This window comes from Myodes glareolus, chromosome 8 (genome assembly GCF_982192425.1).
Source record: "Myodes glareolus chromosome 8, mMyoGla1.1, whole genome shotgun sequence".
Lineage (NCBI taxonomy): Eukaryota > Metazoa > Chordata > Mammalia > Rodentia > Cricetidae > Myodes > Myodes glareolus.
The window spans coordinates 60,510,941-60,529,221 of NC_142033.1; the positions used below are offsets into that span (position 1 = coordinate 60,510,941).

The 18,281-nt window shown below is 37.3% G+C and overlaps 1 protein-coding gene across 12 annotated transcripts in view; it reads left to right on the forward strand.

The window, feature by feature from the left end:
* The window catches only part of Lcorl (ligand dependent nuclear receptor corepressor like), a 153,046-nt gene that overhangs the window by 88,833 nt on the left and 45,932 nt on the right, over nt 1-18,281 (forward strand). For all 12 annotated transcript variants that reach the window (XM_048461637.3, XM_085691913.2, XM_048461636.3 and 9 more), the window contains one exon: nt 15,172-15,423. In XM_048461637.3, coding sequence (XP_048317594.3) covers nt 15,172-15,423 — 252 coding nt within the window. The remainder of the gene's footprint in view (nt 1-15,171; nt 15,424-18,281) is intronic.

Sequence of the window (18,281 nt, forward strand, 5' to 3'; positions counted from 1 at the left end):
GCCTGTTAGTTTTCAAGTCTAAATACAGAGATAGACTTGTTGTGGAAGATGATCTTCGTTGTGCTCTTGCAAAGACTGCCCCGGGAATTTCTGATCTAGTGAGAAAGTAGCAATCTCAACCTTTGCGCTGACATTGGCTTTTTACACATACTGTTACAAAATGTAGCAATGTAGTTTACTGTTGTTATATTAAGGTTGTTATCAAGATAAAATTTCATTTATTTGTAATTAGAAATAAATATTTCACAGCTTATTTTGTGATTAATCATTTTGCTTTAATTAAGTTCAAATTGTAACAATAAAAATATATCCTGCATTTCAAATATTTACATTATGGTTCATAACAGTAGCAAAATTACAGTTATGAAATACAAGAAAAGTAATTTTATGGTTGGGGTTACTACAACATGAGGAACTGTATTAAAGAGTTGCAACATTAGGAAGGGTGAGAATCACTGTTCTAAAGGATCTCTGGTGCCATCTACTGAATGATTTTTTTTAAGGAAGAACATAAAAACAAAATACAGATTTTTCACTTAATCTTTCTAAAATTATTTTTTAATTAACAGACCTTTTTTTTCAGGTGGGGTCTGATTATTTAGCCATGCTGATCATAAACTTTAAATTTTTTTGCCTCAGCCTCCTGAGTATTAGAATTACAGGCATATACTATGACACCTAGTTAAATCTGTTTTTTAAAGAGTGGATTTAAGTTTGTAAATGAAGCAGAAAGCTCAGTGTTCTCATATATTTTCTTCGCTTGCCTTCAATTTCCATTATAAACAGCTCATTCATTTTGTATTTGATACAGTTGATAAACCAACTGTATGGCCAAAAGCAACCTGGGGATGAAAGGGTTTATTTCATCTTGAACTTTCTTAGCAGTTCATCACTGAGAAAAATCAAAGCAGGAACTCAAGCAGGCCGGAAACCTGAAGGCAGAAACTGAAGTAGAAGCCGTGAAAGAAAGCTTCCTGACTTTCTTGTTTTCTTACAGCAATCAGGACCACCACTGCAGGTGTGGCACTGTCCACAGTGAATGGGCCCTCCCACATCCATTACCAATCATGAAACTATGCCACAGGCTTGCTCACAGGCCCATCTGGAGGGTGCATTTTCTCATTTGAGGTTCCCTCTTCCCGCATGACTCTAGCTTGGGTCGAGTTAAGATAAAACTAAACAGCACATGTTTAAAGTCCATAATTTACATTAGGATCATTTTAAATGTGTTGTGCAGACTTGTTAAACTTCTTTGTAGGGTTTACCCAAAGCATACTGACTTGCATACTCTTTTGAAGTGTCAGGCAACAGTAGCGTTATACCCTGAGGATCTTCTGTATTCCTTCTACTTACACTCCATCCCATAACATCTCTGAATGGTGGCACTTTTCACTGTCAGGATCAATCTGTTTCCTTTCTAAGATCCTTTCATTGGAACTGTCCAGTATATATATTCTTTTGGATACATTTTTTTTCATGTAGTAATATACATTTAAGGTTCCACTGTATTTTTTTTTTTTTTTTGCTTGTTAACTGAGTAAGACTCCATGGTAAGAGTAGACTGTAGTTTTGTTTATTCGTTTACTTACTAAAAAACATCTTGGTTACTTCCAGTTTCTAGTAGTTACAAAGTTGCTTTAAGTATTGATAGGTTTGTGTTTGACATAAGTTTTTTGATTTATGTAAATATCGCAGAGTGCAATGACTGCATTTTATGGTTAAGTCTCCTTTTCAATTTAGTAAGAAAATGCTACGATCCTGTGTAAAGAGCCACAAACCTACCTATGTCCCTGCACTAAGTAACTACCATTTTACTTGTCACCAACGTTGAAGTTCACTATATTCATTTTCTCCAATGTTATGGTCCAGAGCTGTAATGGGTTTGCATTTTGCATTTAGGCATATCCGTACTTTGACTTAATGTTTTTTGAAAGGTGTATATTTAGTTCCTGTCTTTGTAAGTGGATATCAAGTTGCTTCTGTGCAGTATGTTAAAAAGACTTTGCATTAAGAACCCTGTTTTGAAAAACAAAACAAAAAATATATATTTTGTTGGATGGTGGTGGTGGTGCATACCTTTAATCCCAACACTCGGGAGTCAGAGGAGGAGGCAGGTAGAACTCTGTGAGTTCCAGGGCAGCCTGATGTACAGCCCAAGTTCCAGGGCAGCCAGGGCTACAGAGAGAAACCCTGTCTCAAAAAATATGACAGAGACAAAGGAGATTCTTTGATATTACAATCTGTTTCTGCTTTTTAGAAGACATTTTAGGCAATTGGTGAATATCTTCCTTAAATGTTGGTAAAATTCACAGGTGAAATTATATGAGTTGGTGTTTGACTTGCATTATTAATGAAGTTTCTTTAAACAAAAGCTACAAGCCATTCTAATTATTGGTTTTTCTTTTCTGTTTCTCGAGACAGCGTTTCTCTGTGTAGCCCTGACTGTCATGAACCAGCTTTGTAGACCAGGCTGGCTTCAATTCATAGATCCACCTGCCTCTCTCACTCCTGAGTGCTGGAGTTAAAGACATGCCACCACCTAGCCTGTGATTCTTTCTGAAAGTTTTGGAAGATTACTTTCCAAGAAATCAATCTATTCCCAACTATTAGTAAAATTTTCAGCATGACCTTATTCATATCTTTATTCTCTTTAATTCATTGACATCTGTAATAATGATTCCTTTTATTTCTGGTTCTAGTAAGCTTCTGTATGTCTTCTTATTCTTTATATTATAGTTAGGGGCAATCAACCTGATTATCTTTTCAAAGAACTAGATAAACTTTATTTTTTACGGTGTAAAATACAAACCATATTCTTTATTCCAGTCCAAGAAATACAATTTCTTGATGTTTTTAAAGCAAAGAAATTGTAAAATCATGTAAGTTTTTGCTTTCATTGTTTGCATAGACTTTCTTGACTAGAGCATAGAGGTGTCAGGAGAAGGATGAGGAGATGCTGCTTTCAGGGCAAATGACTGGGTGGAGAGAGTTTTACTCTGGAGTTTATCATGTCTGAATGAATTGTACATTTTCAATATAATGAATATGGATAATTTGGTTTTAAATGGATCATCAGTTATAAGAGCTTTGGAAATTTGATTAATTTAAAATATCCTTTAATATAATAGGGGTATTTATAATTAAGGAACCCTTTTGTCCCTAGTAATAAAGAAGATGAGAACTATAAGAGTCTCACTAAACAAAATGCTGTAACAAAAACAGAATAAAACTGTAAGACAGACAAAAGAGAATTCTGTATCCAGAGGGGAGACTCTTCCCTGGTAACTTATCAGAGAGGGCACAGGTAGGTGCATGCCATGTGGAGGTCAGATAGACCTTTGGGTGTCCCCATCTTCTCACCATGTTTGAGGAAGGTTTTCTTTGTTATTGTATGTAGAACCAGGCTACCTTGCCCACAAATTTCTGGAAATTGTCCTATCTCTCTGTCCCATCTCCCTTCAGGGACACATTGTATCCATTGTTTATGTGCATTCTGGGCATCTGAGCTCAGGTCATTAGGTTTGTCCAGGAAGTGCCTTAACAGGTAAGATTCCAAATTCACACTGATTCAGAAATCTGAAATTTATTATAAAATTATGGGTCAATCTGCTCCAGAAACCTGGTAAAAACAAAAGAAACAAAGAACACATCCTTTATTAATCTTAGAACATTCCCAGATACAAAGTTCTCTAAAACATTTACTTTTCCCCCAAATAAGTAGATTATAACATACAAAAGAAAGTAAGGTTATTTGCAAAACAAACAAAAAAACTGGAAGAAAATTGTTATGGGAGATTTGTCTGTAATCTGTCAATCATGTTTTAACTAAACGCTGATTGGCCAGGCAGGAGTTGTAGGCGGGAAAACCAGGCAGGAAGTGGAAATGATGCAAGGAGAGCAGGAGAATTCTGGGGAGAAGGAAGTTGATTCCTCCCACTCCTGCCCAGATCACCGAAGACCATGATGTGAGCTGCCCCACTGGAAAAGGTATTGAGCCACATAGCTAACATAGATCAGAAAAATGGTCTAATCAAGATGTGAGAGTTAGCCAGTAAGAAGCCTGACCTAATGGACCAATCAGCATTATAACTTACAGAGATCTGTGTGTGATTTTTCTCTGGGACTAAACAGCTGAGGGGCCGGGCAGCCCCCCCCCCCATGTTACAGAAAATAATGAAGAGCAAGACCAGATCATCAAAGATGAGGTTTGGAGTTGGAGAAATGGCTCAACAGTTGAAAGCCTTGCTCTTGCTGTTGCAGAGGAGCTGAGTTAGATTTCCAGCCTCCATATAATGGCTCAAAACCATCTTAAATCCAGTTTGGGGGTATCTGACACCCTTCCCGGGCTCCATGAGCATTAAGCATGCAGATGGTACACATACGTTCATGTGGGCAAAACACTTGTGTTTATAAAAGAAAGAAATCCATTAAATAAACAAGATTTTCTTTAAAATAATAAAGAAAGAAAACATGGGTTAACAGCTAGTACAGCATGGGACTGTAGAGATGGCAAGGCAGTGAAAAGCTCTTTCAGAGGGCCTGGGTTCTCTTCCCATCACCAACAAAGTGGTGGTTCACAAGCATCCATAAATCCAGTTCTTGGTATCCAATACTCTCTTATGAGATCACAACCATCCATAGCTCCTGTTCAGTTCAGATCCACTGCTCTCTTCTTTCCTCCCTGAACACCAAGCTTGTATGTGATGCACATACATTCATGCAAGGCCAAACACTCATACACATAAAACAAATACATTTAGCTAGGCATGGTGGCACACAGGAAGCCAGAGATACAGTGACCCTGTCTCAAAAATATAAATAAATCTTTAAAAAAATTTTAAAAGTTTTTTTGACAGTGAAGCATATTTAAAGTAAACAAGCAGAATATCAAAAAATTCAAATCACTACAATGGAAATTTAAAAAAACTTTTAAACAGTATGTTGCACATAGCAAGAGTTACTAAAAGTAAGAATTCTGAAGAAACCATGAATAATTGAGCTAAAAGTTTAAAATATTAAAAGTGCTAAGAAACAAAAGGTAGAATAAAATGGCTATTATGTGTTTAATGATAGTCAAGTGAGAAAGAATTAGAACAGAGACTAATGCCAAACAGTACCTGAAAATCATAATATGACTAAAACTAAAGGCTTGTTCTTCACGCTTTATAGAACAAATATGTTAAGTGTAGACATTGATAAGAAAGATAAGCTTTTGAAAACATCCAATAAGTAATAAAGATATTATTTATGAACCAGTAGAAGGAAAATAGTAAGGAGAAGAATATTTTGAAAGAAAAACTGGCAGTAAAGAAAATGTAAATGAAAATATCAATTATCTAATTTGTTAAAATGGATTATCAAGTATCATGAAATCTGTCACTTGAATGTTCTTCATAGAAGTTTTAGCACAGATGAAAAAGGTAATCAAAAATAAATGCTGAGGGACTTAGAGAAAAGGCTAGTGGTTAGCATGCTTCTCTCGCAGAGGGTCTGAGTTTGATTCCCAGCATTCTTACAGATAGTTCACAACCACCTTTAATCCCAGCTACAGCGGATATGACATTTTCTACTGGCCTCAATGGGCACCTGCATTCCAATGCACTGACCTCCACACAGACATACAGGCATGCATACATACAATTATAGATGAATCAGTCTTTATAAATAAGCAATAAGAAACTGTCCATTCATATATGATAGCATAATAAAAGCAAACATAATGAATTTCTAACAAATAACAAATTGAATCTGTGAATCAAAATAATATAGGTTAAAAATGGAACCCAGAAAATATCATAAAGAGTTTAATATTTTAGTTAATTCCAACAGCTCAGGATTAAGAAGTTGTGCCCTATGGCCCATTCCTTCATTTTAGTGTACAGTAATTTAGAAAAAAAAAGGAAAACTCTCAGGAAGATTGCAGTGTCCAACAGAGCTACGTAGTAAAATCCTCTCTCACAAAGGGGGAAACTACAACGTTTGCAACCCTCATTACTATGCCATGTGGATTGAAGTAGTTGTCTTCTATTCTTAGTGTGTTAGTGTTTTTATTACCAAAGATTGCTGCATGCTGTTAAGTGTTTTTTCTGCATTTAAGGAAATGATGCTTTTCTGTGATGTACTCAGTAGTTTTACGGTTACTAGGTGATTCTTATTTGTTGACCCAAACTACAGTCCATGGGATAAGCCTCTCTTATTTTGTTATTCGGTCCGTTTTATGTATTGCAGGACTCTATTTGATTATATTTGTGTGTGTGTGTGTGTGTGTGTGTGTGTGTAAAAATAATTTTTTCTCTCTCTCTCTTTTTTTTCCCCCAAAACATGGTTTCGCTGTATAACAATTCTGGATGTCTTGGAACTCACCTTGTAGACCTGGCTGACCTCAAACTCACTGAGATCTGCCTGTCTCTGCCTCCCAAGTGCTAGGGTTAAAGGCATGTGCCACCATTTCCTGGCTAATTTTCTTTTGATAGTGTTCAATATACTTGCTTTGTCCTGTCTTGACATCAGATTAATAACCTTAAAGAATGTGTTAGTATAGCTGCCTTTGACTTAAAGAGTTTTAGAAGAGTTCAAACTAATTCTTGTTTAAATGTCTGATGGCAAAATAACCATCAAAACCATCTGCTTCTGGACTTTTCCCCCCTGTAGTAAATGTTTTTGTTTATTGATTCGATCTCTACCTGCTTTAAATCTGCATAGACTTATTTCTTGAGTCAGTTAGCCAGCTAGGAATTAGATTTTTTTGTCTAGGTTATCTGATATATTGAGGTATCATTTTTGTAGTATTTTCTCATATTTCTGGGTTTGTCTTAAAATCAGTGGTATTACTTTTCACCCCAGTTTTTGCAACTATAAGTTTATCTAGTTTTTTATTATCAGTCTAGTTAATGTTTTACACTTTTTAATTTTATTTATTTAAGTAATGAACTTTTAGTTTTGATTTTGTTTTTTCATTCTGTATTTCATTGATTTCTTCTCTAGCCATTTATTTACATTCTGCTTGATTTGATTCAGTTTTTAATTCATTTTCTTTTAGTGTGGGACATGAGGTTATTGATTTGAACTATTTTTTGTATATGTTTAGAATTATAAATTTCCAAGCACTGTTAGCTGCATCTCCTACCTGTTAGTATATTGATTTTGTTTCATTCAAATTATACTTGATCATAATACTCCTAACTCTCGACTGTGTGTTTCCAAATGTATGTGCACATGCTGAAGGCGATACGTGTGTGTGGAGGTAGGTGTCTCCCTCAGTCACTATAAACTTTACTTTTTGAGACCGTTCTGTCACTGAATCTGGAATTTGACAGTCTGGCTAGGCTGTCTGGCCAGGAGACCCCAAGTATCCTACTATTTCTTCCTCCACTGTTCTGTGGATATAGGAACATGTCACTATGCACAGGTTTATGTGGGTGCCGAAAATGGAACTGGGGTCCTTATGCTTGCAAATTCTTCAAATGTTTTTAATTCTTCAACCTGAGACTTGAGAATTTCCATGTGCACTTGATAGCAATATGTATTCTCCTGTTATATCACGGCATTCTGTATGTGTGGTAGAGCTGTGATCATCTTACTGATCCTTTTCAGTTTTCTATAAAGTTTACTTATCTTTTTCATGTTGTGCTTCTTTTTCAGCTTTTTTCTTTAAACCTGTTTTGAGTCTTTGAATTTAATGTATCTCTTTTAATAGCATACATTTGAATAATTATTTAATTTCAAATCCATTCTCCAGGTCTCTGTATATTGCTAGGAATGTTTAGTCTGCTTATATTTAATATAAATGCTGATAAAGTTGAATTTCTATTAGTCATGTTGTTACTTGATTTCTTCATGTCTTATTTCTTTTCGGTTTCCCTTTGCCTCTTTTGTGACTTTCCTTTGTGTTGCTTTTGTAGTGGACCATTTAATTTTGTTGCTGTTTTTAGTATTACTATTTCAAATATTTTCTTGATAATCATCATGGAGATTACAGTTAGCATCTTAACATGAAATAGTCCTATTTGAATGAATACCAGCACCTTTAAAAAAATATATATAGTTTATTGCCATATGTCCTCACTCTGTCTTAATTCCTTTATGTTGTTACTGTCATCCTATTTTATCTTTATACAGAGGATGTCCACCAACTTAGTTTTATAACACTTCCATTATGCATTCTTTCTAAATTAGATAGGAAGAAGGAAAGCATAGAAACAAACATACATTAATAGTTTTGCGACAGAAATACATTTGTTTTACATGTTACTCTATGGTTACCACACTTTTGTACTCTTTATTTCTTCTGGCCTCCATGGTTTCTGATGTGAAGTTTGTTATTAATTTTACTGAATCTCCCTTGTATGATTTCATTTGTATTTCTCATTACATTTAAGCTTTATTGTTTTCCATTGTTTCTGGCAGTCAGTTTGATGTGAATATATCTAAATATGAACCTGGCAGAGCTTACTCTGCTTGTCATTTAGTTGAGTATCTGAATGTGTCGACAAATGTTTTTCATCAGATTGGGGCAGTATCACAGTTTTCAGACTGTGTCTTTCTTACTCTGTCTCCTGTCTTCAAGGATATGTTTAAACTCCATGAGTCTAAAGCCTTTGTTGCCCTCATCTTCTACTTCCCTTCTTTCTCTCTTTCTTGCTCTTCCTTTCTTCCCGCTGCCTGAATAATCTCACTTGGTCAGTCTTTGGGTTTACTCATTCTTCTGTTACAGTGAGCTCTTAGTTTTAAATAGTATTCTTTCAACTCCAGATTTATGCTTTTTATATATTTTCTGGTTATCTATAGATTGTTTGGCGAACTGTTTATTCTCTTTATACTTCTCTAGAACTTTGAGTCTATTTCTGAATCAGTGATTTAGTTTCTGACTATTAAGTGCAAACTTCTTTTTAACAGACTTGATTCACTTCTATTTTTCTTGTATAAAAATCCTTATGTGGTGGCCACAGCTGGAGCCTGGGTCCTCTGAACAAAGACTCTGGTGTGGGATTTCACAAGATGGTCAGTGAATTCCTGATAAGCAGACTTGGTGAACACAGTCTCTTTCCAGAAGTCGGGGGTCAGGTAGCTGTAGGTCTTAGAGATGGCATCAAAGGTGGCCTTGGCAAAGTTGCCCAGGGTGGCAGTGCAGCCGCTGGCTGATGTGTAGCAGTCATCAATGCCAGCCATCATCAGTAGCTTCTTGGGCACAGGAGCGGGGACTATGCCAGTACCTCTGGGGGCAGGAATGAGACACACAAGCACAGAACCACAGCGGCCTGTCACTTTGCAAGGCACAGTGTGGGGCTTGCCAATCTTGTTTCCCCAGTAGCCTCTCTGCACAGGGACAATGGAAAGCTTGGCCAAAATGATGGCCCCTCAGATGGCAGTGGCTACCTCCTTGGAGCACTTAACACCGAGTCCTACGTGACCATTGTAGTCCCCAATAGCGACGAAAGCCTTGAACCTGGTCCGCTGGCCTGCCCTAGTCTGCTTCTGCATGGGCATGATCTTCAGAACCTCATCCTTTAGGGATGCTCCCAGGAAAAAGTCAATGATCTCGGACTCCTTAATGGGGAGGGAGAACAACAAGTCGATCTCCTCTAGGGACTTGACTTTCATGCCCTTAACCAGGCGGCCCAGTTTGGTGATGGGGATCTACTCCTTGTGTTCAGCTTTACCTCCGCGAGCCCTGCGGCCTCGAGGTCATGGCCACGGCCACTCAGACGGCTACTGAATCCTCCGCAGAAGCTGCCACGGCCTCCTAATCCTGGGCCCCCGGTCCTCCAGGCCCTCCCGCTGTCCGCCATTGGTGTTTTCCAGAAGAAGAAGAACTTAAGTGCAAACTTTAAGTTTCCTCATAGACATTTTTTTATTGAACTCTTCCCCCATATGTGGACCATAATTGTTTCCTTGTATAACTTATAATATGTTACAAGTAAAGGTATTTTTTATTTTCTCTATTTTTAAAATATAATACTTTCTCCTCTAATGTAATTGCTTTCTCCCTTTTGTTCCCTCCAACCCCTTCTTCCCTATCCCTCATATAACCTTCTTCACTCTCTTTCAAATTCACGGCCTCTTTTTTCATTATTATTTACATGGATATACATACATACACACACATATATAGATACACATTTATTCCTAAAGATATAAACACACCTCCTCTTAATAATGTTAATTGTATGTATGTTTTCAGAGCTGATCATTTAGTATTGCTTAACTAATTGGTGTGTTCTTTCCCTGTGAAGACTATTTCTCCCACTCTCAGCAGTCCTTAGTTACCTATAATTCTTTGTGTAGGTTGAGGCCTTGTGGTCTTTCCCCTGTCTGTTTTAACATGTCTTATGCTGTCCTTGTTAGCTCATGTTTAGATAGTCATGCTTATGAAACTTTATGAGCGCAGTTCATTCCTAGGATAGACAGCCTCACAGCCAACCCCTTAACCCTCTGACTCTTACTATATTTTTCCCTTTATCTGTCTGTCTTTCTGTCTGTCTGTCTATCATCTATCATTTTTTATTTATTTTTTAATCCCAGCCACCATTTCCTCTTCCTCCCCTTCTCCCAGTCCCTTTCACCAATCTCGTCATCCACTCCTTCATTTCTCTTCAGAAAATGGCAGTCCATGCAGTCTTAATGAGAGTTTTTTAAATAATGCAGTGTGTTGAAGGAGGCCGCTTGTTGATTCCTGGCTGCTCAGGCCAAAATAATCACACAGAAACTATATTATTTAAAACACTGCTTGGCCTGTTAGCTCTAGCTTCTTTTTTTTTTTAATTTCCACCTCCTCCCACTTCCCTCCCTTCCCCTCCCCCACTCCTCGTCCCTCTCCTTCTTCAGGCCAAAGAACAGTCAGGGTTCCCTACCCTATGGGAAATCCAAGGACCTCCCTGTTCCCCCCAGGTCCAGGAAGGTGAGCATCCAAACAGACAAGGCTCCCAAAAAGCCAGTGCATGCAGTAGAATCAAAGCCCAGCGCCATTGTCCTTGGCTTCTCAGTCAACCTCCACCATCAGCCACATTCAGAGAGTCCGGTTTGATCTCATGCTCCATCAGTCCCATTCCAACTGGCCTTGGTGATCTCCCATTAGATCTGTCCCACCGTCTTAGTGGGTGGATGCACCCCTCACGGTCCTTTCTTCCTTGCTCATGTTCTCCCTCCTTCTGCTCCTCATTAGGACATTGGGAGCTCAGTCTCCAATGTGGGTCTCTGTCTCTATCTCCATCCATCACCAGATGAAGGTTCTATGGTAATATGCAAGATATTCATCAGTGTGGCTATAGGACAAGGCCAGGTCAGGTACCCTTTCCTCTGCTGCTCAAGGAACAAGCTGGGGACATCTCCTTGGACACCTGGGAACCCCTCTAGAGTCAGGTCTCTTGCCAACCCTAAAATGGCTTTCTTAATTAAGATATATACTTCCCTGCTCCCACATCCACCCCTCCTTCATCCCAACCATCCCATTCCCTCAAGCTTTCCCCATCCTCCCCTTCTCCCTTCTCTCCCCCCATTTCCCCGTATCCCCACCTCACCCCCACCCCCGTGCTCCCAAAGCCAGCCTCGCAATTTTGTCAACTCCCAATATCCAGGAGGATAACTATGTTTTTCTTTAGGTTCACCTTTTTATTTAGCTTCTCTAGGATCACAAATTATAGGCTCAATATTCTTTATTTATGGCTGGAATCCACCTGTGAGTGAGTACATACCATATTCCTCTTTTTGGGTCTGGGTTACCTCACTCAGTAAAGTGTTTTCTATTTCCATCCATTTGCATGCAAAATTCAAGATGTCATTGTTTTTTACCGCTGAGTAGAACTCTAAAGTGTATATGTGCCACACCTTCTTTATTAGCTAACTCTTACATATTAATTTAACCCATCTTCATTAATCTGTGTAGCTTGCCGGCTAATGTTCTGGCATCTGTCTTCAGTGGGGCAAAAGGCTTCTCTCTGACTCTGCCCACTTCCTCCCAGCATTCAGTTTAGTTTTTCCTGCCTAGCTAAATTACTGCCCTGCTATAGGTCCAAAGCAGTTACTTTATTCATTAATGGTAATCCCAGCATACAGAGGGGAATCCCACATCAGCAGTGTGACAGTGTGGGCCTCAGATGATCCCCATTGCCAGACTTGTTTAGTAACTCCTCTGCACTATTTTCCTCTATGTTAATACTCTTTTCTTTGTTTACCCACTGATACTTCTGCTTCGATACACGTTAATAATAGAGGTTTCCTTCAATGTCTAGAACCATAAAACTCATTCTTTCCCAGTGCTTGGTTAGTGGGTATGGGAATAGATGAATGTAAAGGTTTGTAGCTCCTGCAGCTGAGGGTGCTAAAATGCTCTGAAACCAAAAGGTGAACCAAATCTCTGGTTAATTTTCAGAGGGATTTGTTTTGTTTTGTTTGTTTGATGTTGTAATATCACTTTGATTTGATATTCTTAACCATTTTGCAATCCTATCTTTGTTTCAAAAAGTTATATAGCCACCTATGACTACCTTGTTAGGCCCACCTTGCAAGTATGTCTTTGTTTCAAGTCATTAACACTAACTTGTTATACTTATATTCTGCTTCTGTAACCCCTCCTGTCTTGCCCACTAAACCCTCCATTTGAAAAACCCCTATCTCTGAGCTACAAAAGCCTTGTCTTCTTCACGTCTAATGCTGACCTCCTCAACCCTCCCCCCTACTTAAGGAGACGCAGCCCATGTACACAAATAAAAAAGCTTGCTTTAATTAATTTGGCCATGATGATTTGGGTTAGTGGTTTTTCTCGTCCCATCTTTGGTATTAACAATATAACCTGCATATCCTTTCAGATGATACTTGCCCATAAACCTGAGTTTAAACTCGCTTATATAGATCTTACGTTACACTTTTTTTGGAGTTATAATGGTTCCACAAGCATCTTCAGAGTAATATTAACTATTGAACAGCTGAAAAATGTCTTTGTCTCTTATCCCTTTTCACTTGTACATATGCCATAGTAATACCATAAGGGGACCAAATGTGACTTAATGATAGAACAGAATTTAAACATAGCTTTAAACTCAGATGTGATCTAGTTGTTCAATGAACTGAATTGTTTTTGTTCCTTCTGTGGTCAATTTAATCATTGTGAATTGATGAGTGACACTAACCAATAGACTGCAGGGATTTTACACAAAAATACTTAACTGTGAAACTACCATCTTAAAAACAGATAATGTGAAGCAAAATTAAGATTTTAAAAGTGAAGAATTTTTATAGAAGTCTTCCAGTTTTCATGAAGGTAATAATTAATTGTGTTGGTAATTTTTGTGTCCAATGAAGAAACTATTTTGCTTTTATTAGGAAGCATATATAACCTCTGGAGCTTATATATTATCATTTCAAGTGTGAAAACTTACTTCCCATTTTAACTCTATATAAAATACCACTCAGTCTATGTCTGTTTGCTTCTCTTATTCTTACAAACTATAACCTCTGATAACAGGTCACATTTACTAATTTGCTTATATGACCAGTGTAGTTTCATATTTTAGCTACAGTCTCATAATTTCTGCAGTATTTTATCATGAAGCACTTTTATGATAAAAGCATATTCTTTCATTGCTACTTTAATAAATGAGACACAAACATGGAGACATATATAAGGCTAGCCTCAGTTCACAAAGGTTGCTAAGATTCCCGCCTATAGCTGGATCTTCTGGTTCATTGCCACATTCTAAGCAGAATCAAAGACTAAAATGCTACTCTTATATCCCATGGTGCCTTCACAAATATTCTTCATAACTGAAAAGTATTTGCTTTGAAATAAACAGAATGTTGTTGTGCAGTGTCTCCACAAGGTCTAAATGAATGCTTCATGATTTGATAATGGTCTATTGGTCCATAATTGGATTTATATTGACTTAGGTTGAACTTTGTTACAAAAAATGATAGTAGCCATGATAAGAATGGTTTTCTTCCTCCCTGTGAATTTTAATATTTTCAAATCTTCTTGTATTTTAGAGCCATGAGCCTGTTATGATAAATACTGTTGGGATGATTTTCTTTTGTCTTTTTAACAAGTATTCTAACTAGTTGATACTGAACAATGAAGCTAGGGAGCATTACTCATACAGCTCTGGGCCAGACAGGTCTGTCTATATAGTCCTGGTCTGCATAAGTAAGAGTCTCTAGGTCTGTTTAGAAGAAACAGGAAGCCTTCCCAAGTGTGTTCAATAATCTTTCACAGCTTTTCATTCTTCCTACCTCTGAAGAGCAAATAATGGGAATCAAATGAGGCCAGATCTGTTTGTTAAAAAAAAAAAAAGGTTACTACTGGGCCAAAGTGTCTTGCTGTTACTCAGTGTTCATGGATAACCTGCCATTATCCTAAACTTGATACAGTAAAGTCATTTGATTTTTTTTAATGGTTATGCCAGAAAAGGGTATCTATTTGTGTAGTAAGCATGTGTGTGTGCCTGTGTCTGTGTGAAACTATTAAGGTTGTAGCAGACCAACATGTTTTGTAGGATCAAGATCTCCACTAATAACTAGTACCACCCTTTTATAGTAGAAGTTTGTTGTGAGTTTTTTAATAAGTGAAATACCCTAGTTCTAGATACCTTGTTTTCAGTGACTTCACAAATTTAAGAAAAGAAAGCAATTGTGACAGGATATTAGTAAATCTTAAATCTCGATTGCTGCTGTCTGTGCTACTGTACTTGCTTGATGTTCTTGATAGTGATAATTTCTCTATGTAAAAGAAAATAAATCATCGATGACATTCAGAGTAATATATGAAGCACATTTGACAGAGTGTTAAAAACAAACATTGGTAAAGAGTTCAAACAGTTCAGATGTCTTCTTAGTCACTGATATGTGTTGTATATGGCCTACCCTTGGCTCATATATAAAGCTTGTGTTTGAATACTAACTTAATCTTAATATCTAATAGAATGTTTGAACATTTAACTATGGAGGTAACTCCTGATTTGATGACTAATTCTTTGATCTGTACTTTTGTTTTGGGTAGAAATAAATGAATTTTTTAAAAAATCCCTTTGGAAGAAATGAAAAACAACATCTACATAGTTGCCATTTCTAAGACACACTGGCCACTATGGATTGCTTATAGATACTGCTAATGTAATTTTCTTGTGAAACTCCTTGATTGTTTTTTATTTGCCTTCTAATGATCTACATTTATTTCTTTCCCAGATCTTCCTCAGAACTGTGATCCTAACATTCCCTTAGTTGCTCAGGAATTAATGAAAAAGATGATACGTCAGTTTGCCATTGAGTACATTTCAAAAAGTGGTAAAATTCAAGAAAATAGAAATGGTTCGATTGGAGCAAGTCTCGTATATAAAAGTATCCAAATGAACCAAGCAGAGCACTGCATTCAGGATGAGCAGGAAGGCCCCTTAGACCTCACTGTGACTCGAACGCAAGAGCAAACCGCTCAGCAAGGTACGTTGTTTGTTTATCATGTGATACTGTTTTTGTTTTAAAACATTTAAACATGGATGTTTTATGTTCAAAGGGGAAGTCATCTTTCCTTGATTCATTTATATGGCATAGCCTAGAGATAAAAATGTAAAGCTCTGTAGTACACTTTTTAAGGATTTAGTTATGTGTGTGTGGTGCTAGTGCACATATGTGCAGGTGCCCAGGGAGGCCAGAAAGGGAGTCAAATATCTAAGATGACCTTACACACAGTTGGCAGCCTGTTAATGTGGGTTCTGAGATGCAAACTTAGGTCCTCTGGAAAAATAGTATATGCTCTTAACCAGTGAGCCATCTCTCCAGGCCCTGTACTACATAGTTTATAAGAGAAAATTTGATGTTTTGTGTTTTCAAAATGGTAAGTATCTCTATGTCTAACTTAAAAATAAAGGACATGTATAAAGAGATACTATGAGAAAGAACTGTTTTCTAGACATTAATTTAGTATTTATTCTTTTGTTTCTGCACTGAGATGAGAAATAAATAGATACTTTACCATTTGGAAAGTTTTTGTTATTTATTTTTTAGATTTGTTTGTTTTTATATGTATGAATGTTTTCCCCACATGTATGTCAGTGTACCACATGCATGCCATGTGACTTCAGAAGTCAGAAGAGGATATTGGACTCACTGGAACTAGAGTTACAGATGGTTGTAAGCCATTATGTGGTTTCTGAGACCCAAACTAGGTCCTCTTTAGAGCATCAGATGCTCAAAACTGCTAAGCCATCTATCTCTCCAGTGCCCCCTCCATCCAGTTTTTTTTATGATGTAACTGAGAAAGGTGAAGTTGTACCTGTGATAAATACACTACACTCGCATGACTAAGCAGAACAGCAATACGTTTTTCATTTATACCATGTTGCATTTATATAAAGTAGGGTTCATGTGTACTGTATCTGTGATTTCACAGAAGAAAGACAATGTTGGTGGGGATACTAAATAAGCAGCTTATCTGGAGATGAGAGAACAGCTTTTATCAGCGTGGTTTAGGGATCATGTTACTTCTTGAAGCTGTGAAAAGAACGGTATTGTTGAAGTGATCTTAGATTGTATTGGCGTTAGGACTTTAAGGGTGAGCACATCATGATCATTGTTTAGAGGAGACGACAGTGTTGCAGGAGGGGCCACTTGTTCATCCCGGCCACCCACAACTGAAATAATTACACAGAAACTGTATTAATTAAATCACTACTTGGCCCATTGGCTCTAGCTTCTTACTGGCTAGCTCTTATATCTTAATTTAACCCATTTTTGTTAATCTGTGCATCACCACAAGGTTATGGCCTACCAACAAAGTTTCAGCATGTCTATCTCTGGCAGCAGATCCATGGCATCCCTCTGACTCCATCCTTCTTTCTCCCAGCATTCAATCCTGACCTCCCCACCTACCTAAGCTCTGCCCTATCAACAGACCAAGCAGTTTCTTTATTCATCAGTGGTAATCACAGCACACAGAGGGAACCTCCACCTCATGACAGTGTGTGAGATCCATCAGTATTGAAGCAGAGATATAATGTCCCTTATTTGGTCCCTAATTTTAGACTATGTTAGTTATGTTTATAAGAAATATTAAGCTTTGGGCTGGAGAGATGTTTCAGAGGTTAAGAGCATTGCCTGCTCTTCCAAAGGTCCTGAGTTCAATTCCCAGCAACCACATGATGGCTCACAACCATCTGTAATGGGATCTGGTGCCCTTTTCTGGCCTGTAGGCATACAGAGACAGAATATTGTATACATAATAAATAAATATTAAAAAAAACAAAAATCTTAAAAAAAAGAAATATTAAGTTTTTAGTCTATTAGAAGGGTAATATGTAGCTGCAATATAAGGCTTAAGAGAAATATACTGTACTTTGACGTTTGTACATTGTAAGCACGTTTTTTTTGAATTTTTATTTGATGTCTATATTTTATATCTCCTCTCATTTTACAGAAGCAATTTAGCATTTTACAGGCTAGAACATGAGCCTTGTTATGTGACAAACTTAAGAGTTGCAAATAAGAAAGGATGGCTGTTGCAAAAGGAGCAGTGGGCTGTATTTCCGCCAGAATCCCAGCTCCCAGGCTAGTTTACACCCAAAATAATTACACGGAAACTGTATTCAATTAAACACTGCCTGGCCCATTAGTTCTAGCCTCTTATTGGCTAACTCTCACATATTGACTAACCCATATCTAATAATCTGTATGCCACCACGAGGTCGTGGCTTACTGGCATGAGTCTAGCCAGCGTCCATCTCGGGAAGAGGAATCATGTTGTCTGCCTGACTCTTCTTTCCTTCTCCCAGCATTCTGTTCAGTCTGCTCCACCCACCTATGTTCTGACCTATCAGGCCAAGCAGTTTCTTTTTTAATTAACCAATGAAAGCAACACATAGAAAGAAGACCCTCCTACATCAGATGACAAAAGTAAAGGAAAATTGAAACTTAACAAACATTAAGTTCAAAATCCTAAATAAATTTCAGCAAATTGAATACAATAAGATATTGCATATGTCCATAATCTCAACACTTAGAAGGTTGAGGCAGGAAGTTCAGAAGTTCAGGGCCGGCCTGGACTTTATGAGACCTGTTTGAAAGGAAGAAAAGAAAGAAAACTCATAATAAATAAACACCAAACAATGACACTAAAAAACTGTGTAAGACCTTACAGAGAATATCATATAAGTTTTTGAAGGTCACAAGTAAGATTTCCAAAGCAAGTGCTTATATTTCAACTGATTAAGAATGCTTTTGCAGATTTAATATTCACTCAGAAATTTACTAACTTGTTGATTTTACTAAAGCAAAATGACTTCCTGATCTTAAAACTGACAAGC